The following is a 27,401-nucleotide window of genomic DNA, read 5'->3' as shown; positions in this document are numbered from 1 at the left end:
TTTCTCTTGGCCCAGTGATTTATCTTCTTGTGTACAAGAGAAAAAAGTTCACAATTAGCAACAAGTACTGCCCAGGTCCTCCTACACCATTTGGTTAAGAAAGCTGCAGTAATTGGGTTGCTGTGAGATGTGCTTATGGTACTGAAATACCCCTGAGGTCTAATTACCTACCACTAAGAAAGTTTGCCTGCACACAGGGTGTGGCGGCATCATTGTGGAAGACTCCAGAGAAAGGCATTATTCAAAGGCACTGTTGATAAATCAACAAATATTTATTGTAGCTGAGGTGCAGGCATTTTTGAGTTTGCAACTTTACTTCTTTCTTTATGGAATAAGAGCCATTTGGAGTCCTGCACATGGAGTTATGTTCAGAGAGTTGATAGGTGAGATTATTTTTTAAAAAGCAAATCATATAACTGTGGAATCTCAGGATTAAATGGACTTTAAATATTATATCATCATATATTAGGAATGTGAGAGGTATAAAAGGGGAGAAAGAGAATAAGTGGACATAATGAAGGAGTGAATATGGGTAAAATATATTGTAGGTATAGATGGAAATGTCATGATGAAACCCTGCAGTGTGGGCAATTCCTATATTGCAATAAAAACAACATAACTCATCCTTACCAATCTAAGTTTAAGTCTTTTTTTTCTAGCCAATAAAACCCTAAGAGAAATGGAATCAATCATAAATCTCACTTTAGAAATTTTATTTTGCACTCATTCCTCTAACTTATATATATATATATATATATTTAAATTAGCTAGAATCACATGTATCACAATATGCATTATAATTTCTCCATGAACTATCACAATATAGGCTTTTCCTATATTACACAGATCCTAAAACATTTCTGTTAAAATCTACAGACGCTTCTAAAGGATTTACTGTACTCAATCATTTCTCTACTGTAAACATTATATAGTTTCTAGAGTTCTCATTCCCTTAACACTGCTGACAACAGTGCTATGCAAGTCTTTTCTTAAAAAAATAACATTTTCCATTTGGGATTATTTCTAGAATCAGTTTTATAAAGTCAAACAAGAAAGACTAAATGATTTCCATTTCCTCATAGTTATTTTTAACTTGCAGCTATTGCCCTAATTGGTTTACTGGTATACTGAGCTTTTTAATCTGTTTAGGAGGTGACTCAGAATGAAGGAATACAATAATGTTGCTATGCTTTCTTTCACAGATGTGCAAAGGAAAGATTTTAATCTTTGGTTACTGACAAAAAATAAACAATTTCTACCATTTAACTTTGAAAGGAAAATTTCTTTACGGAATGAATATCATTATAACCACATTTTTTCTTCATTTCTTTGGGAAATTTAGGTCCTCAAATGAAGATGAGTTTTTCTAATTATTTGCACAGATAACACCTCATTAAGAGAATGGGGAATGCTAGGGGAGATCCTGATCTAAGAATGTGCATAGCACAAATCTGAAGAAGCAGAGCTGACCATTTACCTCATTTATAGAGAAAAGGAGGAATCTGTTAGAAGAGGGATTAATAATGGCATCTGATAAAGATTCTTTTGTGAGATAAAATGAATAGACATGCATGAACATACGCAGTAAATCCATACTTGTATTTTTGCATGAATGAACATACAATAGATACTGATAGTAATGTGTGTGCGTGTGTATGTGTGTGTGTTTGTGTGTTTGCAGGCATATGTATACAACTCTAATACTGCAGTTATATAGAAGTTTATTTCTTTTCTCTATATGAAATTTTTATTTAAACATTAAAAAAGTAATGGCTTCTTTTGCTGTGAATAGATCATGGGTTGAAAAACCTGTATAAGGGTGTGAGTATATGTGTGTGCATGTGTGTGTGCGTGTATGTGTGTAAAAGAACCCAACCTATTGAGGAGGTAAGTTTACTGAATTGAATAATGAAAAATAACTCTGGAACATAAATCTGAGATAATAAACAACACTAAATTAACCAAAATTTTCCCACTTTGAAAGTCAAAGTACTCAACAACATATACTTTCTTAGAAATTATGAAGACTTACATGCCTTATGAATAATGACAAAAATATGAAAGCTGAAATTTCTCTCCCTGTCAAAAGTTCATTGATATTTCTCATGAAGTACATAGTATGCATAAAGGACCAGAGGAAGTGAGTACTTGGACTCCTTGGTGGGTGAGGGAAGCAGGTGTAGTCTTACATACGGATGGACACAGAAATGTGCCCTGTGTGAGTTCTTCAGATGCTTATTCACCACTTGAAGAGTGCCAGCTGTGGATGACAGCATGGCTGAGACACAGAGGCAGCACAGGGAGGGAATACACATAAATAGCCTCTGTGTTATATATAATCCATATATATAATTCCTGATCATGGATATGTCTTTACCATGTCTTTCTTTCCCAAAGCTCTGTATTCCAAAAGGTAAATTCTGGAAGAATCATTTTTACCTGTGTGCAGCACCTACTGCTCCTAAAATACTCTCCTGGTGTGGAAGAGGATTCAGAGGCAGAGTCAACTGGAGTGACTAGTAAAGTCAGATGGAAACAATGGAAGATCCCTATGTTGGAAAATAGTCCAGTGATTTCTCTGTGAATTTCATAACGACTACTTACCCTATAGATATTTTATAGGTGATAAATACAGCAAAGTCTACAGAGGGGCAGAGAACATCATGGGGGAGGTTGAAAATGAATAACTGGAAGCAATTTTGAGTAAGGAAGGCCACGAATTTGTTCCACCGCTACAAAGACTCGCTTCTGTCAAAATCCAGGGCATCATCCAATCATGGCTAATTATCATGTCTCTTCATCTTTCCATACAGACAACTCTTCCTTCAGCAAGGTTTCAGTTCCTGAATGGATTACTCCATGCCTCTAAACAACATGACCGAATTTATCCTCTTGGGTCTCACACAGAACCCACACTGGCAGAAGACACTCTTCGTTGTCTTTTTATTCATCTTCTTATTCACTGTGCTGGCCAATCTACTTATTGTCCTCACCATCTCTCTCAGCCCCACCCTCTCAGCTCCCATGTACTTCTTTCTCACTTACCTGTCCTTCATTGATGCCTCCTACACCTCTGTCACCACCCCAAAAATGCTGGTGGACTTGCTCTACCAGAGGAGAACCATCTCTCTGGGTGGCTGCCTGACTCAGCTCTTTGTGGAACACCTCCTGGGTGGCTCAGAGATCATCCTTCTCATTGTCATGGCCTATGACCGCTACGTGGCCATCTGCAAACCCCTCCACTACGTGACCATCATGCGACCAGGCTTGTGTCGTCTCCTGGTGGTGGTCGCCTGGATAGGAGGGGTTGTGCATGCCACTGTGCAGATTCTCTTCATGACTCACTTGCCCTTCTGTGGCCCCAATGTCATCGATCACTTCATGTGTGATCTCTTCCCTCTGTTGAAACTCGCCTGCAGGGACACTCGCTGGCTGGGGATGGTGGTGGCAGCCAATAGCGGGGCCATGTGCTTGCTCATCTTTTCCATGTTACTTGTGTCCTACGGTGTCCTGCTGAGATCCCTGAAATCCCACAGCTCCGAGGGACAGCGCAAAGCCCTCTCCACGTGCGCCTCCCACTTTACGGTGGTCGTTCTCTTTTTTGTGCCCTGCATCTTCACCTACATGCGCCCTGTGGCCACTTACCCCGTGGACAAGCTGGTGACAGTGTTCTTCGCTATTCTCACCCCCATGTTGAATCCTGTCATTTACACAGTGAGGAACACAGAAGTGAAAAGTGCCATGAGGGATCTGTGGAAGAGGAGAGGAAGGTAGCGGGTTCAGACAGGCGAGGATATGGTCATGGACGTCAATTAGGAGGGTTGTGACAGTGGGTAAGTGTGCAAGGGAACGAATGCATCTGTACAGAACAATGTCAAGAGACACAGAAAGAAAATCCGGGAAACTAACATTTATTAGACACAGTGTACAGACCTCTGCATAGCTTTTTAGTGCTCTTTATTAAGTGTTCAATGCTCACATACATAGATTATGCACTTTTTTCAATGGAAAGATTGTCCTTTGAGGATTCTAGAGGGTGATTTTTTTTTTTTCCCTCAGGGGCCACACAATTAATTGACTAAGTTCTTCAGGTATGTGATAAATTAGCTTTTCCACAGAACTTTGATCTCTTGTGTATTTTTAAAAAATATTTATTGGCCTATAACAAAATGATTAGAGACTAGGCAAGTTAGGTAAGAATCAACCCAGGATTTTAACAAGGGAAGAATGAAGAAAATATGATCAGTGTGCATGCACACACACACACACACACACACACACACACACAGAAAGGAATATTATTCAGTCATAACAAGGGGGTAAGAAATCATACCATTTGCAGAATGGTTACAGTTGGACATAAGAACAGACATAAAATGAGCCAAGATTTCAAAAAGCAACTGCACTATCTTTGCTACCTCTGGCTCAATGGTTTCAAGGACAGTCCCTTGAAGGGAAAACAGTGACTGCTTCAGATACATAGAATTCACTACTGCATTTCATTTTCACAGTAATGCTATGCTGATAAATTTCCACTAAAGCTACACTGCCCTTCAGAGAATCTAAGTTGCCTTATTATACCATTTAAGTAAGGACATGTTTTGCTTTGCTTTGGAGGGGGGCTACCATTTGCTCTATGAGAGGCATAATTTATAAGATTCACAGAAAGAGTAGGGAAATAATGTAGCATTTCACACAAAGATAAACAGTCCCTGAGGTTAACACAGAACTGATTGAAGGTTTGTCTGATTCAACTTAGTTATGCAATGGGGATTTAAGATTTTTATTTTTAAAATTTCTTTTTCTTTTTTTTGTTAGTCCTGGGCTTGAATTCAGGGCCTGGGAACTGTTCTTGAGTTTTCTCAAGGCTAGTGTTTTCCCAGTTGAGCCAGCACCACTTCCGGCTTTTTCTGTATATGTGGTACTGAGGAATTGAACCCAGGGCTTCATGCATGCTAGGCAAGCATTCTACCACTAGGCAATGTTCCCTGCCCCTATTTTTTAAATTTCTTTAAAAAAATTTTAAAAATTATTTTTGGACCATTATTGATCAAAAACCATGTGTGGAAAAGTCTACAGATAAAGTGAATTCTTATTGTTTTCTCTCATGTTGTTACATGTTTTTTCTCATTTGTGAAATGTTAGTTTTTTTTTAAAAAGTTTGAAAATCAAAGTGTGATACTCAGGGAAAAAAAGGAAGGTGGACAAGAAATGTTAATACCAGGGGTGAATATGATCAAAGAACTTTTATGTATGCATTCAAATGTCACAATAAATCCACTTACTTTGTGATAATTAATGTGCCCTAATAAAAAAAAAAAGAGGCAACAAATTCTCAGATGGATATATGGAGGGTAGGCACTCATGGAGTGAATCCCTATTGGTTTTCTTTAGTTTGTATGCTCGGGCACCACAAATGTACATAAAATGAAATGGGAGACAGGCAAAAGGAAGAAAGAAATAGTTGCCAACATAAGAAGCAATCTATAAACTATCTTTAATTTTTCTTCCTGGAACAAAACCAGACCAGACATTTCAAAATTCTAAATCTGCTCCTATTTATTTTTTAATTCTTGGAGGGTAGGGAGGGAGTATTACTTGATACTATCTTTACTTGCTAGGCAAGAACTTTCTCACTTGAACCATGCCTCTTGCCCTTTTTTGCTTGAGGTTATTTATAGTTTATTTTTCAGAGCTATTCTCATACAGGGACCCAGGTCCCATTTAGCTGGGTTATTGACATGAACTTCTGTAACTTGCTTATTTGTTGAGTTGGGGTATCACCAACATTTTTTCTGTCTGACACTGAGCCATGAATCTCCTTCTCTTTGTCTTCTAAGTGTCAGGGATTACATGTGTGATCTACGATGCCCTGCTTATTCCCATTTTCTTGAATGTTTTGTGGCTCACACTTTTTTTTTTGCCAGTCCTGGGGCTTGAACACAGGGCCTGAGCACTGTCCTTGGGCATTCTCAATGCTAGAGCTCTACCACTTGGGCCATAGCACCACTTCCAGGTTTTTCTGTGCATATGGTACCAAGGAATTGAACTCAGGGTTTTGCACATGCTAGTCAAGCACTCTACTACTAGGCCACACTCTCTGCCTCACAGTTCCTTTTTATTTTTTAATGGAAAGATATTTCTCTGTTTACTAATTCTCCATAAGTCTTTTTTCAAACATGCATTTAATCTTATGATAATAATCTTTAATCATACCAAAATAATCTTCAATAATACAATAATTTTCAGCCCAAAATTTAATCTTTTACTTAATCATGAAGGATGGAACACCTTGATGTAGTATACTTTCTAAGAGGCCAAAAGAGGTGCTCTTTTCCTTCCTTTCATCTATATGATCAGGCAGATGGATGGTAGCATGACCCTTCTGTTACTGAAGAGCAGAGCTTAGCTAGCTGTGGAGTGGATTGAATAGGCTATGAGATGTGGAGCTGATTGAAGGAAGCATACTTCATCGCTTAAGAGTCATCAGCTTGGCCCAGTTCCAGTGGAACTCTGCTGTCCCTGGAGGAAACTGTATCACTTTGGAGGTGGATGGGAATCAAATGGTACAAAGAGGAGTTGAGACAGTGCTGCAGAGGGATGCAATGAGAATGATGCAAGCATGCACAGCTGGAAATCTGTGTCATTTACAAATGGTGCTGTGTCCTCTCTTTCCCCAGGTCCCTTTCTCAGTATCTTCTTATTGCTGTTTTTCTTAAAATGCAGATTGGGAAATGTTTACAAATTAAACTCCCCCGCAGCCAAATACAGCACAGTACTATCAACAGTTCTGTTTTACAATTAAGTTCCACTATTGGTTACCTCTTTAGGCAATATTTTTTCTATTTAGAGGGAATTTCAGTTCTTCTGACAACCACAGTATTGTTTCTTAAGTAATCCTTTGAACACTGACAATGTGTTTTTAATTTTAAAATCACTAGACATGTTATTTCAATCAAAGGACTCCTTCATGGATAATGGCATTGTTTCCTGTGTAGATTTTGAGTTATTTTAGAAGTTATGATTTCCTAAGGAAGAGAATACACTTGTCAGCTGGAATTAGCTCTCTGGTGGCCTTGTAATGGCCTTAGAAAAATTTATCTGCACAGTATTGTTATTGTTACTAATATCATCAGGTTACTATCTGATGTTTGGAAGTGGCCTTAAGTTTTTACTTGAATACTGACTTTTAGTCTGTTAAAATAATTGAATCATCCAATATGTTCACAATTAATTATATTCTAAAGTTATCAGGAATTTACTTATTTGACCCATTTGGGTATACAAATGATTGTCTCAGGATGAAGACTCTAAGACCAACAATGATTTGTAGTTTGATTTCCTTCAGTTTCTTTTGGCAGGTTATCCAAAATTAATATTAGGAGGATCTGATGGCAGTAACTCAACACTAAATTGAAAACGCAAGGTATGTTTCACTGTTGCATTTCGCTAATGTATGCTTAAAAAATGGAAATGGTAAAGATGGCTAAAAGGACATTTGGGTCCAGAATACCAGAGGAATAGCCAGGCTCTGATGATACCATACTTATTTCTGGTGCAGAAGCTCTGACCCTGGCATTGTGGGGTTGAAAAGTTTTGTAACGTTTATCTTCAAAGAGTTCAAAAGTGTAGATTTAAATATCTGAGTAGAATGTATCCAGCGAATTTGATGCAAAGTTCCCCCTCCCTCCAGTTAGACTGGCCATTATCACAAAGTCTAATAACAACAGATGCTGGAGGGGATGTGACCAGAAGGGATCACTGCTACACTGTTGGTGCGAGTGTAAACTCGTTCAACCACTCTGGAAAATGGTATGGTGATTTCTCAAAAGACTAAACATAAAGCTTCCCTACAACCCAGCAATCCCACTCCTGGGCATTTACCTGTCAGGAAAGAAGACATACAAATGAAAGAATTGATTAATATGGAACAGTGTTTACAATTTCAGGCTGAGGTGATGGGATATCAAATGGTGGAAAGAAATAGGTACAGAGAAGATAAAATGATCTTACTAAATTGTTTTGACAATGAAATCATACAAGGAAAGAAAATATGTCATTAGTATTGCACCTATAATATCAGCATAGACAAACAGAATTGATTATAGTATTTTTGGAACCTGGATGGGCTGCATTTGAATTTGGCTTCCGTGTTTATTACCTGGGCTGTCATTCTTTCACCCTGCAAGCTTCAGAATTTAATCTCTAAGATGAAGAAAATATCTCATAGCATCATCCACATGAGACAAGTGGTGAGTCATGGAATAACAGAACTGCATAATAGAATAAATAATATAGTTAACAATGACATTTTAGAGGGTAAATGTGAGTGTTAAAGGCATAATCATTAAGGTGACTATTTTTTAATCCATTGACTATCCACTAATGATCAAGAATTTCCCTAATGCATGGATCACATCATATTTTAAATGTCACAAATTGCAAGCACTGGGAGAAAAATAAAAGAAAAAATAATGAGGGGCAAAATTGCTGTAGGGACTAGGACAAGATTGAGACAGACAAAATTGTTGTGGGGTCAGTGGGTTGGGGGAGTCTGGTACTGCCATAAGACTTTTAATTGTTGATTTCTGTAAGCAATTGCTGGATGAAAGAAAATTTGAAAGATATGAAAGAATGCAAAAAAATAGTCCAGCATACCAAATCATAACTAGACAAAAACAATATTTCTTTGGCAGATTTTCCAGGACAGAGGGCCATGCATTTGGGTAGCAAACCACACATGGAAAATGCCCGCAATGTGACTGAATTCATTCTGCTTGGAATCACCAAGGATCCAGAGCTGAGGAAAGCATTATCGGCCCTGTTTCTCATCATGTACTCAGCCACGGTATTGGGAAATCTACTCATTGTCATCACCATAACTGTAAGCCCAAGTCTGCGATCACCCATGTTTATCTTCCTTACTTACTTAGCCCTCATGGATGTCACCTACTCCTCGGTGATTGCTCCCAAGTTGATTGTCGATTCCCTGTCTGAGAGAACAACCATCTCCTTTGCAGGTTGCATGGCCCAGCTCTTCACAGAGCATTTCTTTGGTGGTGTGGGAATCATTCTTCTCATTGTGATGGCCTATGACCGCTACGTGGCCATCTGCAGACCCTTACACTACATGACCATCATGAGTCCCCAAGTGTGCTATCTGCTGGTGGCAGGGGCCTGGCTGGGGGGATTCCTACATGCGACAATCCAGATTCTTTTCATGTATCAAATACCTTTCTGCGGCCCCAATATCATCGATCATTTTATATGTGACTTATTTCCGTTGTTGAAACTGTCCTGCAGGGACACTCACATCTTGGGTCTCTTAGTCATCCTGAACAGTGGGGTGATGTGTGCAACCATCTTTCTTATCCTCATTGCTTCCTACCTGGGGATACTCTGCTCCCTGAAGGCTTACAGCTCTGAAGGGAGGCGCAGAGCCCTCTCCACCTGCAGCTCCCACTTCACAGTGGTTGTCTTGTTCTTTGTGCCTTGTGTTTTCTTGTACATGAGGCCTGTGGTCACTTACCCCATAGACAAGGCAATGGCTGTGTCCTTTACCGTTGTTGAACCAATGTTAAACCCTTTGATCTATACCTTGAGGAATGCAGATGTGAAAAGGGCCCTGAGGAAGCTCTGGATGAAACGAAGGATTGTGAGTTGTCACTAACTTACATGCCAGTGAACCATACTTTTCCTGTGAATCCAGGGGAGGCTCACCTTTTCCAATGGCTTCAACCCACTGGATACATAGCAGTCCATGACAACTTCTGAGGCTAATAACAGGCCAACATATTACCGGGGCCTAACCAGGGACTTCCTATGTCTCCAGCACATCACGGCAATAGGTTCCCTTCTACCAACCCTCAATCACAAGGCTCTAGCATACTTTAATATATATATATATTGCATATATGAGTATACTATGTATATATACCTATATCTGTATTATATATGTGTATATATACATATATCTGTGTTATATATACATATGTACATATATGCATGTGTGTGTGTGTGTGTGTGTGTGTGTGTGTATGGCTGTGCCTAGTTTATGGCTGTTCCTTCATTTTCTCTTTTCTCTGCTGGAATGCTCTTTCTCAGAGAATTTTCCTGGCTAAGTTCCTATCATTGTTTTATACTTGCAGATGAACCTCTTATTGAAAATGAGAGAGAGACAGAGAGACAGAGAGGGGGAGAGAGAGACAGAGAGAGATGGAGAGACAGAGAGAGACTGAGACAGAGTAAGAGAAACTTGGTTCTAGTCACTCCCTTTTGTTATACTCTACTTCTACACCCACTCAGGCTATTTCCTTAGGATTTATATCATGAATCATGCTGTAAAATATTCCTTGACTTTTTATTCATCACTCCCCAAAATTGTAGTCCTTGTTAAAGCAGGGATTGTACTCATTCATTTACATCCTCTCCAGTGGTCAAAAAACAAAAACAAAAACAAAACACAAAAAAAACCCCTAATCATCTTAAGAAACATTGAGAGAGATTTGGAGCCTTAGGATGTTTTCAGATAAGCATAAAGGAAGAAGTGGAGAGCATACATACAAACATGTACTTCAGGAATTAGAATTTTCCCAGGTAGAATATTCCCAAGTGTTCTTTTTGAAAGTAATCTCCTTTTGTACTGTTATTGATTGATTGATTGATATTGTAAAATTTTATTGGAAAGGTGATGTACACAGGAGTTACAGTTACATACATCATTAGGTGTTGAGTACATTTCTTTTTTGAACAGTGTCACCACTTTCTCATTCTCTCCCAGTTTCCCCTCTTGAACCCCATCCCTCCCTAGGTTGTGTGGCTGGCTTTCAGCATAGTGTCTAGTGAGTGTCACTACGGAATGCGCTCACCCTTTGGCCTGTCATTTCCGTGCTTCCCCTTCCCTCTCCAAATCAGATAAATATGTATACAAGACAAGGGTACAGAAATACAAATCCAGGACAGACAAAAGGGAATACACAAAAAGGGGAGGGGAGTAGAACTGCAAACAGTATAATTAAAAAAAACAAACCTTGTTTCTATTTCTTGGTGTTCAGGGAGGTTACCTCTGTACCAGAATTCTCAAAGACGTCTTTTCATTTTTAGAAATGCAAACTAAGTGCTATTTACCATAGCAAAGATATGGAACCAACCCAGATGTCCCTCAGTTGATGAGTGGATCAACAAGATGTGGTATTTATACACAATGGAATTCTATGCTGCTGTCAGAAAGAACGACATGGCCCCATTTGTAAGGAAATGGAAAGACTTAGAAAAAATCATGTTAAGTGTACTAAGCCAGACTCAAAGGAACATAGGCCCAATAGTCATTTGTTATAATCAGTAGAAACCTTGGGCTCTCCTAGCAGAGATTTACAATAGAACAAAATCTAGACATTAAACCAAATAGTATGATACTAAATGTAAGGACCTCTAGGAGAAGGAAACAAAAGCCATATAATGAGTGACTGTTGTCCTTAATGTACTATGTTACCGTTCATCTTTTTTGCCATCCCCTGGTTATCTCATATTGTTACAATTTTTCACCTTGTTATCTGATATATTTTATATGTGCTTAATTGGTTATTTGAAATTGGATAGGGAAGGGGGGAAATCAAGATAAGCGGGGGGAGGGTGGGTGGGAAATGGGGACCATGTAATGAAAAAGGGTATCAATGTTTGTGAAGTTATGCACCCTCTCTCTGGTGAATATAATGTAACCCTTCTATTAATTACAATAAATAATTCATAAAAAAGAAATGCAAACTAAGAACCACTTGTGGTAGAATCAGGGTATTTTGGAATCAAGATACGTTTAATAAGAACAAGGTTCATATTCAGTTGAAGAGGTCTGCTGTTTTTATAAGACATCTCCAATGCCGCTCTGGGGGCTGGGTTCACAGTGATGAATGAAACATGATGTCTTCCTTATGCTTTGGGGCTTATGTTTTTCTTTTTTCCTTTTTTATTGTCATGGTAATGTATAGAGGGGTTATAGTTACATTCGCCAGGTAGTAGGTGCATTACTTCTTACACATTGATACCCCTTCTCATGTTTTTCTCCCTTATTTCCTTCCCCCTACCCCCTCCCAATCATCTGGTTCCCCCCCTTCCCTTTCCTATTTCAAATAAACATATATATATATAATATACCAGGTAACAAAGTCAGATACAGTAATAATATATTAACCAAAGGACAAAAAGTAAAAGAGAAAAGGGGCCGGGAGTTTTGCCTAGTGGTAGAGTGCTTGCCTAGCATTCACAAAGCCCTGAGTTTGATTCCTGGGTACCACATACACAGAAAAAGCTGAAAGTGGTGCTGAGGCTCAAGTGGTGGAGCTCTAGCCCTGAGAAAGTCCAAGGACAAGGCTCAGGCCCTGAGCTCAAGCCCAGGGCTGGCAAAAAGAAAGAAGAGAGAGAGAGAGAGAGAGAGAGAGAGAGAGAGAGAGAGAGAGAGAGAGAGAGAGAGAGAGAGAGAGAGAGAGAGAGAGACAGAGAGAGAGAGAGAGACAGAGAGACAGAGACAGAGAGACAGACAGAGACAGAGACAGACAGACAGAGAGAGACAGAGACAGAGAGACAGACAGAGGGAGACAGAGAGACAGACAGAGACAGAGAGACAGAGAGAGAGACAGAGACAGACAGAGACAGAGACACACAGAGAGAGACAGAGAGAGAGAGAGGAGAGAAGAGAAACACACAGTACATTAAGAACAACAATCACACAAGATAAAGCTCTTGTTTCCGTATTTTTCTGCAGGAGACAACTTACTAAATAAGAACTAGAAACTCATACAGTGGTAGCTGGTTCTTAGAAAGCTGCAGTGGAGTAGTGCATGGTAGACTAGGAAACTCAAGTTAGGCAGAAGGCTGGGTTTCTTTGGGAGAATTTGCAAACTGACCTGTCTCAGTGATGGGACAGAACCGTCCATTAGCAAGTCAAGAGGAAGAAGACTCAAGGAAAGTGGAGACAGATCTGTGCAGAAAATCTGAAGTAAACAAGGTGCACACTGTCAGTACATGGGCTTGGTGAAAGAGGATACAGGGCAAGACAAGATAGAAAGGGTGAATGAAGCCCTGGGTAGAGAATATGATTCGTGTTCCAAGTTTGCAAAGAGCATGGACACTTACTTAATTCCATTAGAACAGGATGAAAAATGGAATCCTACATGGACTTCTCAAAGCCTTCTGGAGCCCCATCAGACCTGTTGACACATGGCTGGATTAATAAGAGAATACAATCTTTGCTTTGTCATACTCCATTCTAGAATCAAGTACGTGGGTTCATTTCATTTTTTTTAAAAAAATCCTGCCTCAGTTAAAGATGAAGAAAATGATCTTCACAGTATGATAATTTAGGGCTGGCTGTATAAAATTGGATGCAGATCATTAGAAATATTAATTAAATTACAAAACTAAAGAAGTAGAAGGACCATGAGATGCCTAGCTTTAAATATTTGTAGTTTGCTTGATGAATTTGAGTGTCAAATATAGGTCCAGGGCTTACATAGATAAGAGCTATTCTGGCCATCTGTGATGAGGAGAGTATTGTAAGATGACCCTAGATTACTAGACAGTATAAAGACTGGTTAAATCTTTAAACATTGTATCCCACCTGTTTGTTCACACAGTACAAGACACATTACAGTTCTGATCAATATGTAAGTGCTTCTACATGTATGTGTATGGCACCATGTTTCTCCCAAACAATATAGTTTTCCTTATTTAATGATGCCACCTCATTCCAGAACTCCTGTTTAAACTTAGTCTTTTGTTTTGAATCCTGCAAAGAGAAGCGATTGTCCCATCTAGTGTCCAGAGCACCCTATTCCTGAACATGATAAAAAATGAGATAATCTCTAAATCAAAATGTAAGAAAAGTTTAAAAAGGAAAAGAATAAAACCTTTAATTGTTTAGGGACACCCAAGTTTGTAGATACTTGAGTAAGGGAAAATCCACACATAATTTGTCTTAGAAATCACACTGATGTTCAAGTCCTGGAGTGGGCGTGGCTAACTGGTTTATGATCTCTCCGGGAAACCTCTTTAAATTCTAGTTGGAAGTCAAGAAAAGAAACTTCTGGCTTCTTCTGTTTACGTTTCTGAGATCCAGTGCACACGCTAGTAGGGATGCTGGTTCTTCTTATTTGAGGTGAGGAGGAAGACATGGGAACATCATTAGCAATGCAGGTAGCACTGAATGGACTTTCTCCACAGAAAGTAGGTGATGACCTTCATGATGTATTTTAAGGAACTGATACATGCTGGGTTCCATAAATGTGCATTTTCCTACACACTGATAAAATGTGACTCAGTGCTGAAAAGTGTGGGTATGGCAGGCAAACTGCTCTGTGTAATATTACACATGAGCCTTTCAAAAACTCCATGCACTAGAGCTCATCGTATAATCGTCCAGCCTTCAGACTCTTCGAATTTAATGGAAATTGTTTTACCAATGTTCAAGGTTTTTAGCAAGACCTAGAATTTTTCCATCAGAATCAAGATTTGTAGAGATTGTTTTACGAAGGAAGGAAAGAAATGAATAAAATTATATAAGTGGAATGCACAGCACAACAGCTGATATATAGTAAGTGTAAAGAATCCAGAGATACCATTTCAAATAATGAATCAGCGAGGTGGTCGGGTAAGTAGGAGTTCAATTCCTTTAAGTTTAATGAAGTTAAATGTACTCCTGGCTGTTACCTGCAACTTAAATGTAAATGACTTAGAAAGTCAATAATGTGGTCCCACTATTCTTCCATGTCAGTTGTAAACATTTTCATATTCATGTTCTATCTTCTTCTTTTTTTTATTGTTTGTCAGTCCTGGACTTGAGCTCAGGGCCTGAGCCCTGTCCTTGAACTTTCTCAAAGCTAGAGCTCTACCACTTGAGCCTCAGCACCACTTCTGGCTTTTTTCTACATATGTGGTACTGAGGAAACAAACCTGGGTCTTTGTGCATGCTAGGCAAGCACTCCACCACTAGGCCAAACTCCCAGCCCTCATTTTCTATCTTCCTCTTGACAGTTTAGACTAACAGTGGAACTTTCATAGGCTGTGTAAAGAATGTTAGTGTTACAAGCAAATTCAAGTGGCACACTGTAGCATTTTCCATTTCTACAAATACAAAGTAACAAGTGGCCCAGGGAAGCATGTGAAAGGTAAGAGAGTGACCGCAGTCATGCAGCAGAGACTTCAACTATAGCTGTTTGCTGAACTTAACTAGCTTTGATGGATGTTATAAATAGCGTTACATACTTGCCTCATTGTTGTTTAGCACAATCGGCAAAAAGGGAAGCCCTGGAATATTTTAATGCTGCAATCGTGGTATTGAATCTCCTTCCCTTATGACAAGCTAAGACACGAAAACAATAAAAGACAAACAACAACAACAAAAAAGAAAACATATGGAAACTAATGGAGCATCATTCAAGGAGGGAAATGGAACCCAGATGCAAAAAATGCATAGTTCTCAAATAGTTACCAAAAGGAATATGCCCATCTAGATGGGTTTGGCATAAATCTTCTATTAACAAATAATAATCCTGTATCAAAAATAGAGTCGATAAAATAATTTTTGGTGCAAAAATATAAAAAGAAAAACAACCCAAAAGTAGAGTGGATGTATTTAAAGAACTTACCAGAGCAGGTAATTAAAATTAAGATATGAATTTAGCTTTTAATTGGTCATAATATAATTTAATGAAATGCAGGCAAATGTGACACTGAGGTCTAAATATGGGTGCAAAAATGAAGAGATGAAATTAACTTGCTTGAAAACAGTTGAAAAGCACTGTTAAAGCATTGAATCACTGTTTCAGCTTTGGTCTGATGTGTTTATATATATGGATATATAGACACATATATACATATCGATGTATATTTCAAAAAACAATGGAAACAAATACTATCATTTTTCCATAATCAGTTTTGCTACTAGAAATAATGAGATGGAAATTGTAAGAAAAGTGGATCCTGGGGCCCAGGGAAGGAACCTTCCCAGGTCCAAGTGATGGGCCGTAGCCAACAGATTCCATTGAGAGGACCTGAGTAGCCTCGGTGCAGCTTCAGCATATGAGAGAGCCTGGTTAAGAAAAGAAGAAAGTTCATGTGATGTTCTGGGTGAGATGTGCACAAAATATGCTGCCACTTATATGAGAATGTGAACTTAAAATATATGTCAAAGTAAAATTCACAGGGCTGGGAGTTGGGCCTAGTGGTAGAGTGCTTGGCTAGCAAGCACGAAGACCCTGGTTCAATTCCTCAGTTCCACATACACAGAAAAAGTGGTGCCCTGGCTCAAGTGGTAGAGTACTGCCTTGAGAACACTCAAGGAAAGTGCTCAGGTCCTGTGTCCCAGCCCCAGGATTACCAGAAAAAAAGTAAAATTAACAGAGGAAGGGGAAGCCCAGAGCATGAGATAACCATTGATGAAAACTTAGAATAATTTCAGTATTTAAGACTTTTATGTTACCTGCTGATTCTAGCCTTGTGACGTCACATTCTGTCTCTGAATTTTGTTGTGTGTTTAAGTATCTGTTCAGTTTTAAATATTCTTCCCATACCAGCCAGAGAGGTATTGCAAATTAAATCACTATCAAATTGTATTAATTATCAATTTGCAAATTGTATTAATTATCAATTCAATGCATCAAGGTTGTTCGAGTTTATCCTTGGTGTTATTTGTTTTACTTATTATACAAGTGCTTCATCTTCTAAATACTCATATTACGATGTTATATTTCATTATCTACTGTTATTTTCAACCAGGCCACTATTTGAAAAGAGGACCTCAGGCTTGCTTGCCTAATTCTTTACCACTGTGACATGTTTCCAGTCAAATTTTTTTCTGGTTCTTTTGGAAATGTGTCTTGTGGAGTTTTATGCCTGGGCTGGACTTGAACTGGTCTGTGTCAGTGTAGCAACTATGCATCTACTCATCTCCCGTGCCTCTGAGAGCGGCCGTATGTTTTACGCCATGGCATTAGTGCCATCTCCTAAGAACTCTACATAGAGACGTTCTTATGGGGAACTCATGGCTAGTAGCCCTCCTTTTACTTTGATGACTTTAGTTCTTTGTTTTCTCCTGGAGGCTAGAATTTGTCCTTTTTAAAATGTACTTAGTAGAGGGGTTACAGTTATATTCGTCAGATAGAAGGAGCATTACTTCACACACATTGATTTGCCCACGTAATGTTTTTGTCCCCATTTTCCTCCCTCACCCCTCCCCTCATCTTGTTTTCCCCCATTCTCTTTCCTATTTCAAACAAACAAATACAGGTAACCAGATTACATGGTAAGATATGCTAAATGAAAGGACTTCCAGGATATGGAAACAAGAGCTATATAATGAGTGAATGTTGTTCTTAATGTACTATGTTATTTCTCATCTTTTTTGTTGTCCCTTGGTTATTCTCATATTGTTATAGAATTTGTCTTATAGTATTGTTATTATGGTGATAGTTGGCATATGACTATGGTGTTTATACTACAACTACCATGTACAAATGGAACACAGTGGCAATGCTTGATTTAAAGTAAGCAGAGGAAAGGGCTGGGAATATATTGATGATAGAGCACTTTTTTAGCCCATCAGAGAGCCTGGATTAGAAACGACAAGAATACAAAGAAGTAAGATAGAAAGGAATGTACAAATTCCATTTATTTGTTTCATCATCACTTTATTTTTTCAGTTAACTGTAATCTGAAATTCCTAAGAGTTTATTTCTCACAGTAACACCACTATTGATTTTACACACATGCACACACATGCACACACACTCACACACACATACTACTTAGTAGATATATTTCACTAAGGTGAACAGAAGAGGATAGAAGGACCACTTGAGCCATGTCTACCATGGAAAAATCTGGTTTTTACATGTGCCTATCATAACTGAAATTGGCAGTGGCACATTATCATAAGCCATATTTTTATATTTTGACCTTCAGTATAATTTTGGGAGATAAGCTGTCCATGAACATACCTGCTTTATAAGAAAGTAATACAAATGTAAACAGTATATGCCTTGAGGAATTATACTTACCCAAACTAAGTCATCTAAATAACGGGTAAAAGATTGATAAAGCTAATATTCTGGTTCATATGCATCAATTTTTTCTTTTAGTAGTCCACACACATGGTTGTTTCCAATTTACATTTGTGATTATTTTCCTGTAGCATTCTGATTCTTCATCACTTGCTCTGATTCTTTCCATGCATTATTACAGTTAGTTATTATGACTACTTGTGGATGTAGGCATTTGTACTTTGATGTACTCTGGTCCTAATCTTGAACTGGTAAATTACAAAATAAACTTAATATTTAGTTCATATCTGTGTTAAGCCTGTAACTAGAATTATGCATGTAGGTCTTTTTCCTTTATAAAGAACGAACTGACTACCGAAAAGTATCAATTTAGCTTTTCAAAGAATATTTTGTGTAATTTTTCCTTATAAAACCATGTCTAACTTCTTTTTTTGTGTGTAGATATGATGTACTCCAGATCAAAGCTGGCTTGCTAAGGACACTGGGCCTGCTCCTTCATAATGGCAGACACAACTTATATAATTGCAGCCTTCAGTTTCTCATAATGTGGCTGATGCTTCAGAATGCTTCTCAGCAATTCACTTCAGAATGTCAAAAGTAAATTTGTATACATTTGAAATCAATTTTATTCATCATCTCTGTCAGACCCCCAAATATAAATCATCTCACAAAAGCATTCACTAATTCATTTTCACCTCCATTCCAACCAGGTGTTTAGTTTAGCTACCTTATTAATAATTCCTAATCTAATATTTCACATTAAATTCCTGATAAGAAAAGCATTCCACATAGTTCTGCACCAGAGTGCCCTGTACGGCTGACGATTATACCATTATGAACTGGAAGTGTATCTTTATCAGAGTTGCAAACACTACACCATCACCCTTTTACACCACGTTTCCTGGAAATCATGCAAAACCAAAGCATTGTCACAGAATTCATCTTTCTTGGGCTTTCGCAGAACCCCAAAGTTCAAAAGCTACTCTTCATGGTGTTTTTGTCTGTCTACATTGCAACCCTCGGGGGTAACATGCTGATTGTGTGGACAGTCCTCTGCAGCCCGGCCCTGCGGGGCTCCCCCATGTACTTCTTCTTGGCATTCCTGTCCTTCCTGGATGCCTGCTTCTCTTCCGCCATGACCCCAAAGATGATTGCAGACTCGCTCCAGGAGAGGAGAACCATCTCCTTCAAAGGCTGCATGATGCAGCTTTTTGCAGAACACTTCTTCGGTGGTGCAGAGGTGATTGTCCTCACCGCCATGGCCTACGACCGTTACGTGGCCATTTGCAAGCCCTTGCACTACTCTGCCATCATGAACTGGAGGCTCTGTGGCACTCTGGTAGGAGTAGCCTGGACAGGGGGCTTCTTGCATTCCATCATACAAATTCTCTTTACTCTCCAGCTGCCCTTCTGTGGCCCCAATGTCATTGATCATTTCATATGCGACTTATACCCCTTGCTGAATCTTGCCTGTACGGATACTCACATCTTTGGACTTCTGGTGGTGGCCAACAGCGGTTTTATCTGCATTTTAATCTTCTCCTTGTTGCTCGTCTCCTATGGTTTTATCTTGTTTTCTCTGAAAGCTCACAGTGTTGAAGGGCGGCGGAAAGCTCTATCTACCTGTGGATCACACATTGCTGTGGTGGTTTTGTTCTTTGTCCCATGTATCTTTACCTATGCCAGGCCTCCAACCGCCTTCTCCTCTGACAAAATGGTGGCAATATTCTATACCATGCTGACTCCTTTGCTCAACCCAATGATTTATACTTTTAGGAATAAGGAAGTAAAAAATGCCATGAGGAAAGTATGGAAGAGGTTGATAGCTGTCTCTGATAAAAGATAGAATCTTTCAACTATGAAATAAAGGACTAAAAAATTAAGTGTCTTAGATAACAACTTCATGAGATGGTTGTTATCAGAGGAAAGAATGCACTTCTAGAGACATGCATCATTTTTTGAGGTGGGAAAATGATGCTATTACTTTTACAGAAGTATCTGTAACTTGATGTCTGCAATTGAAGGGAATTGAATTTTTAGATGTACTGAACATCTACCAGGCAAACAAAGGAACAAAAAGAGTGGGAAAGATATTTCTTGTTGAATTGTTTATGATGAACTTCGTGCTTTGAAAAACCTTGGGGAGAAAAGACAAAATATTTAAGGCATTGAGGCAGAAGCTTAAGTTGTTTTCCAGGGGAAATAAATTTTGATTCATGATGGTTAGCTCAGTGTCTTCAATGATGACAAACCCCAGAAGAATGTAGAATCTTCAGCGTCTACAGGTATTTCTATATCTTGTGTCTTCATCACTTGAAGTGGGTCCATTGCCACTTGGTATAGAATTGGAATCACTTATATTACTTGAGAGATAAAAGTGTACTAGACGTCACCATATGTCAGATGATCACTTCCTTGCAATCATCTTTTGGAGCAGAGGTATCGAGGATTGTATAAAGGATTCATCAATGAGTATATTTTGTTTCAACTCTTACCATGATGGATTGTCAAGATACACACTATCAGCAAAATCAAGTTCAACTGCAGATGTAGTGAATTGAATTCTTTTATCCCGACAGGTGAAATAAAAACTAGAGGTATCAGAGAAGTAAAAGCATGTTTCAAAAGAGAATTATAGTTTAAATTTAATGGAGGTTTTTAGTTTCTTGTACACAAGTAAAATAATTATCTTTGGACAAATTATCACTAAATAAAGCATTCAAATTTAAATGTAGCTTATATCTTATTCTCATAAAGTTTCTTAAACTCAAAATGACATTTGGCCTCTACAGTAAAATATTGAAGTGTTTCATAGGATATCAGTAGGAAAATGGTTACTAATTTAATGTTATAGATATTCACAAGTAGGAGATTAAAACTAGATTCTAAGCCCTCAATGATATAAAAGTATATTAAAAATGCATAAAGATGTGCACAGAAAATCTGTACATTTGAAAATACTGAATTAAAATATAGGGAATACACACATAATGGATATGTATCAAACATATATGAGTTATATATTTTAAACATGCATATATTAATATATTTTTGTCTGTCTGACTGTCTGTCCATCTATATATCTATCTGTATAGAGGCATACAAAAAGACTTTCTGAATAGAACCACAGTAGCTTAGAGATCTGTTTTACAAATTGTAATTTGTGAATACAATTAGCATTGTACTACTTATGCAACTGGGATTGCACTGCATGAGAAAGCTTCAGCACAGCAAAATAAGCAATCAACAGAGTGAAACATCCATTAAACTATCAGAAATAAGGGAGCATACACTTATTTGCATATGTTCAACCTCCAGTAAAATTTGCTTAATTTTCCCTTAATTTCACTCTTACATTGTCACAGATTCAATTGTTATGACCATGAAACAAACACAAATATGTTATTATCAATGAAACACCAAGTTTTACTTATATTTATATATGCTTTCTTCTTCCACTGTTCTTTCAGTTTAGTAGGGTTCAATCTAGAGCAACACAGCACATTATGAACAGTTAATTTTTAGAAGATTTAAAATCATAAACTATAATCATAAATCATGAATACTATACTCTCCATTGTTCATGTTTTAACACTAAAGTGGGAATCTCTGTACACAAAAAAGAAATTATTGATTTGTTTGTATCAGATGAAAGGAGTGTGTTAAGAAAATATAATTACTCTCTTAACATTAAGAGAAAATGGAAATATAATAGTAGTTTAATTATTACAGTAAAAAGATTTTTATCTTCCATCATCCTCCACTCAGCATGATTTCCTTTGGGCCCTGAGACTCTCTGAAAGTGGAGTGAATGCAGGTGGATCCTGAGCTATGGAATGATTCACTTAAGGATTATCAAAGATATTTAAAAGTGCCATGTACTTTCACAATGCCATGTTCTAATATTGAACATGATAGGGTAGAAGAAAAAAAACACATAACTTATTTGTCACAATTGCCAATATTTTGTAATCATTGCAACAAATGAAAGCACTGAGACAATTATTGTGTCTTAAAAAGTCATACAGATGGAAAATTTCCAAACTCTATGGGGAGTTTGAGAATCAATTTAACGGATTCATGACCTCTGTGGGAAAACTTTTAATAGCAGTTCGAAATCAAGGAGGAAATTTTGTTTCTTCATTTTTCTTTTATCTTGTCGATGCAAATACTGGAGAAGCAGAGAACATATTCTTCAATTTGATGGACAAATAGGCTCTTTGCTTCTCAGAAACAATAGGAAGAGTTGAAATTGAACAGCATAGTTTGTTCATCATTGATTGTACTTTTCTCCATAGAGCATAAAAGATGGTCATTCTTAAATTGTTTGCAGAAATGGTACATGGTGAGATGTACACTTCAAACTTTTTTGGCATTTTCAGGTATGATTTTAAGTTGTCATAAAGTGATTTAAATGTGTGTGTGTGTGTGTGTGTGTGTGTGTGTGTGTGTGTGTGTGTGTGTTATGGCCAGGCTTCTGTTTTAATGAAACATTTGGGTCTTTACTTAATTTCTGAGTATATTTGCTCTTTTACTTAATATTTTGGTATATTTGAGTTAGTTCCGTAAATTCTGGCCTTGAGTTTCTCATCTTCATTGAACATTGTATTACTAAGATCAATGGCTATAGAAATGAATAAAATGACATATTTGGGTTTCAGAAAAATAGTATCTGACAAATTGTCCTCAATAGATAGCAAAATAAGTTATTTCACAAGTCTGTTTTCCTCTCCCTTCCTTCCTTCCTTCTTCCTTCCTTCCTTCCTTCCTTCCTTCCTTCCTTCCTTCCTTCCTTTCCTTCCTCCCTCCCTCCCTCCCGTCCTCTCTCCCTCTTTCCTTCCTTCTTTCCTTCTGCCCTCCCTTTCTCCCTCCCACTCCTCCCTTCCTTTCCCCTTTCTTTCTTTTTTCCTTCCTTCCTTCCTTCCTTCCTTCCTTCCTTCCTTCCTTCCTTCCTTCCTTCCTTCCTTCCTTATTCTTTCTTTCTCTTGCTCCCTTTCTTTCTCTTTCCTCTCTTCCTTTTCTCTTTCTTTCCTCCCTCCCTCTTCCCATCTCCTTTTTTTCTCCCTCCCTCCCTCCCTCCTTCCTTCCTTCCTTTCCTTCCTCCCTCCCTCCCTCCCTCCATCCCTTCCTCTCTCCCTCTTTTCTTCCTTCTTTCCTTCTGCCCTCCCTCTCTCCCTCCCACTCCTCCCTTCCTTTCCCTTTTCTTTCCTTTTTCCTTCCTTCCTTCCTTCCTTCCTTCCTTCCTTCCTTCCTTCCTTCCCTCCTTCCTTCCTTATTCTTTCTTTCTCTTGCTCCCTTTCTCTTTCCTCTCTTCCTCTTCTCTTTCTTTCCTCCCTCCCTCTTCCCATCTCCTTTTTTTCTCCCTTCCTTCCTTCCTTCCTTCCTTCCTTCCTTCCTTCCTTCCTCCCTCCCTCCCTCCCTCCCTCCCTCCCTTCCTCCCTTCTTCTCCCTCCCCTCTTCTCCCTCCCTCCCTTCCTTCTTTCCTCCTTCTCACCCTTTCTTCTTTCTTGCTCTTTTACTCTAAAGTCACCTGTCTCTTCAAGTGTAATGAAATGAAAGCCATTCTGAACTTTTTACCTTCAAAGAGAAACCAAATATAAATGCAGCAAGTGAGGACTTTTCTGTGCAGTCACCAATAGAGCCTCATTTCTTCTTTGCCATTTATATTCAATTTCTCATCTTGACATTTTAGACTAAGTTTAATAAGTACCACTACTACTATAACTACTGTAGCATAGATGTTGATAAAGAATGTACAAATTTTTCTTTTCACAACACCTCATTAATGCATAATACTGGAGAGGAGATGTGAAAGCAAAAACAAATGATTCAAGACACAGAGTAGATTCTTTAGGGATTGCTAAAGACATTTAAAAGTGTTAAGCATTAAAATGTGCCATTTATGCACTGCAGTCCATCAAGCAAACTAATTTACATTTGCAAATAAGTGACAGGATGAGGGAGACCACAACCATGTATCTACATTTGTCATGGTAAAAACATTCATTTCCAGAGAAACAGGCTGCATGGTTTCCCCTATTTGTGGTAGCTAGAATGTGCCCATAAATCTACAAGTAAGCTCACTGTGTGGAAAGCAAGTGGACCAAATGAATTAACTGAACTCATCAAATGTGGTAAGTACTTACACAATAAGTACAAGGTGGAACTCTTTCCCAGGTGACACTTCTGCTTTAAAGAGAATGAGTTCATTGATAGCCCATTTTGTGACAAACTTTTATGGAACTTAAAGGACAGAATTGTCACATCCCGTTTGAACCATGCCTAAATTCTTCTACTGCTGCTGAAGAGGCGCTCTCTGACTGCCTCCTGGTATCATAGCAGATATCATTCCTCTGCCATTCCATGCTGATATCAGATCCCCTAAGAGACAATAGTGTTTGTCTCGACATAACTTCAGAACACTTTTCAACAGTTGGTCTCTGGAACCACTTTGACAATCAAAGACCACAATAGACGCTTGAAATAAAAGACAACATTTTCCCTTGTACTGCACGTTTATGCTGTCCTGCTCCATACTGAAAATATAGCTACTTTGTTGTGTTAGACAATTAATAGTCAAATCATTCTACCTAATATCTAAGTACCACCCTAAATATATTTCTACTTTTATATTTTCAAGGCCACATAAATCAGATGAGACTGCACCAACTTACAATGCCTAAAATCTTATAAACTGAGCAGGCACATTTTTAGATTGACACACAATCAATGATTTATCTTTGCTTTGTCCTTGGGGAATATGCAGAATCAGAGCATGGTGACTGAGTTCATCCTTTTGGGTCTTTCACAGAATCCTCAAGTTCAGAAAGTAGTATTTGTTGCATTTTTATTTGTCTACGTTGCAACAGTTGGGGGCAACATGCTGATTGTGTGCACGGTCCTCTGCAGCCCGGCGCTGCTGGCCTCCCCCATGTACTTCTTCCTGACCTTCCTGTCCTTCCTGGATGCCTGCTTCTCCTCTGTCATCACGCCCAAGATGATTGCTGACTCCCTGTACCAGAGGAAAACCATCTCCTTCGAAGGCTGCATGGTGCAAATCTTTGCTGAACACTTCCTCGCTGCAGCGGAAGTGATTGTCCTCACTGCCATGGCCTACGACCGTTACGTGGCCATTTGCAAGCCCTTGCACTACTCTGCAATCATGAGCTGGAGGCTCTGTGGCACTCTGGTAGGGGTAGCCTGGACAGGGGGCTTCTTGCATTCCATCATACAAATTCTCTTTACTCTCCAGCTGCCCTTCTGTGGCCCCAATGTCATTGATCATTTTATGTGTGACTTGTACCCCTTGCTGAATCTTGCCTGTACGGATACTCACATCTTTGGACTTCTGGTGGTGGCCAACAGTGGATCTATCTGTATTATTATCTTCTCCTTGTTGCTCGTCTCCTATGGTTTTATCTTGTTTTCTCTGAGAGCTCACAGCACTGAAGGGCGACGGAAAGCTCTATCTACCTGTGGATCGCACATTGCTGTGGTGGTTTTGTTCTTTGTCCCATGCATATTTATATATGCAAGGCCTCCATCTGCTTTCTCCTTTGACAAAATGGTGGCCATTCTTTACACCATCTTGACTCCCATGCTCAATCCTGTGATTTACACTTTCAGAAATAAGGAAATGAAAAATGCCATGAGGAAAATTTGGATGAGATTGGTAGTAGTGAATGATGAAAGATAGTCATTATTTTTAAATGACAAAACCTAGATTTGAAGATGGCAAAATATTTTCCCGTTCCCCATTCTGGGTTTTCAGAATACACTCTTGTGCATCTGTAGAACAACCTTCATTCGAGGGTTAGCAATGTTGCGTCCATTTTCACATCAGGTCTCGGTTCTTAGCCAACTAGGTACACTTCTTGTAAATTAAAGACAACTTAATTCAGTTTCTTCTCTAGCCAGTCACTGGTGGCTCACGCCTATCATCCTCTCTACTCAGGAGGCTGAGATCTGAAGATTATGGTTCAAAGCCAGCCTGGGCCTGAAAATCTGTGAGATTATTATCTCCAATTAAAAGTGGCACTGTGGCTCAAGTGGTAGAGTGCTATCCTTGAGCTAAAAAGCTCAAGGACAGCACCCAGGCTCAGAGTACATTACTCATGTCTGACCAAAAAAAAATCTTCTCTTGTGACTCAAGAAAGAATGAAAAGAGAGGGTATATAATTACTTGCCATTCGCCTCATAATTTCCAAAGCCTTTGTGAGGGGAAGCAAGTCTATTTTTGATATTAGGATCAGAAATGTCAAACATTTAACCTGGGGTAGAATGCAAAAATATTCTCTGTGCTGATGGAAAATCACCAGGAATAAGAACAGGAAGAAATCATTCACAGAAGCTCAACTTTGAGTGATCCCTTAGCACATGACTCTATGATGCTATGTGAGTTTAGGATCATCGGGTACAGAGTTTCTTCTAATGAAACTAAGGAGCTCAAGAGTCTCTACTTGAATTCCTCAGGAAGTACAATCTCACATCCCAGTCTTGCCTATGAATGTGTGGCTGTCATGTGAGTTAATCACATTATTCATACCAGTTTGCTAAGGGAAAAAAAAGTAGAGCAGATCTGATAAGGGAGGTGGCAGTGAATATTTGTCATCTGAACACAATCAGAGGAACCTCCAGAAATGCAACTTCCTTAGCAACACCAACCTGAATGTGAATTCCCACCTTACAGAGAAATCACAGCCAGAGACACTGGACATTTAGGCCAAGATTTTAAAAGGAGTGTACACTGCAATTTCCTTGGTGATTATTTTCATTTTTCTTGCCTTGGACTTAGTAAATTATTTCTCTTGAAATAATAATTAATATATTGATCATTATTTAAGGCCTGTTAGTTCTAGACAGTCTCATGTCTCCAAGATTAAATTTATTTACTTTTTCACCGTTGACATAAAGAGGGGTTACAGGATATATTTTTTTCTCATTTGTGGCAACTAGAATGTGCCTATAAATCTGCAAGTAAACACACTGACCAAAACAAATAAACAAAACTGGGACATGATAAATTTTGGATCTTAGTCATTAACAAGAATAAATTTATTTGCACAAAAATCTTTCAATTTCTTTGTCATACCACTTATAAAGTACAAATGTGGATGTCTAAGGTTTGTTCCAGATAGCCCTATGGCTCCAATATATTTATTTAGATAAACACTTCAATCCTTTTATCATGTGAACACGAATAAAATACTAATGAATTATGTAGTATGGGAAAAATACTAAATAATAATTTTATCCATTAATTAATAGTGCATGCTACCTCAAAATAAAACAAAACATGTTCTTAGTTTTGTTCCTCAGTGTAGACATGAAAAGTGATAAATAAATTTCCTT

At 38.4% G+C, this 27,401-nt stretch overlaps 4 protein-coding genes across 4 annotated transcripts; all 4 read left to right on the top strand.

The window, feature by feature from the left end:
- Nucleotides 1-2,847: 2,847 nt before the first annotated feature.
- Nucleotides 2,848-3,774, top strand: LOC150052833 (olfactory receptor 4C3D-like). The gene has a single exon (XM_090348883.1). It carries the CDS (start codon nucleotides 2,848-2,850, stop codon nucleotides 3,772-3,774), a length of 927 nt encoding a protein of 308 aa, XP_090205009.1.
- A 4,966-nt stretch (nucleotides 3,775-8,740) lies between these two features.
- On the top strand, nucleotides 8,741-10,265 carry LOC150052832 (olfactory receptor 4C6-like). The gene is given in 2 exon segments (XM_090349234.1): nucleotides 8,741-9,659; nucleotides 10,234-10,265. Coding segments are annotated over 2 exon segments (951 nt in total).
- Nucleotides 10,266-18,960: 8,695 nt separating this feature from the next.
- LOC150052831 (olfactory receptor 4C15-like) lies at nucleotides 18,961-19,896 on the top strand. The gene has a single exon (XM_090347678.1). The coding sequence runs from the start codon at nucleotides 18,961-18,963 to the stop codon at nucleotides 19,894-19,896; it is 936 nt and encodes a 311-aa protein (XP_090203804.1).
- A 4,905-nt stretch (nucleotides 19,897-24,801) lies between these two features.
- Nucleotides 24,802-25,746, top strand: LOC150052830 (olfactory receptor 4C15-like). Its single transcript, XM_090347677.1, has one exon. It carries the CDS (start codon nucleotides 24,811-24,813, stop codon nucleotides 25,744-25,746), a length of 936 nt encoding a protein of 311 aa, XP_090203803.1. The 5' UTR covers nucleotides 24,802-24,810.
- Nucleotides 25,747-27,401: the final 1,655 nt, after the last annotated feature.

The sequence above is a fragment of the Megascapheus bottae genome, chromosome 16 (genome assembly GCF_031878675.1).
Source record: "Megascapheus bottae isolate mThoBot1 chromosome 16, mThoBot2.hap1, whole genome shotgun sequence".
NCBI lineage: Eukaryota > Metazoa > Chordata > Mammalia > Rodentia > Geomyidae > Megascapheus > Megascapheus bottae.
Note: the sequence above shows the minus strand (reverse complement) of the source record. Positions and strands in the feature narration are given on the sequence as shown.

Excerpts from the sequence above, each read along its gene's own strand:
- LOC150052833 (XM_090348883.1), top strand. The coding sequence starts at position 2,848 with ATGGATTACTCCATGCCTCTAAACAACATGACCGAATTTATCCTCTTG.
- LOC150052831 (XM_090347678.1), top strand. The coding sequence starts at position 18,961 with ATGCAAAACCAAAGCATTGTCACAGAATTCATCTTTCTTGGGCTTTCG.
- LOC150052830 (XM_090347677.1), top strand. The coding sequence starts at position 24,811 with ATGCAGAATCAGAGCATGGTGACTGAGTTCATCCTTTTGGGTCTTTCA.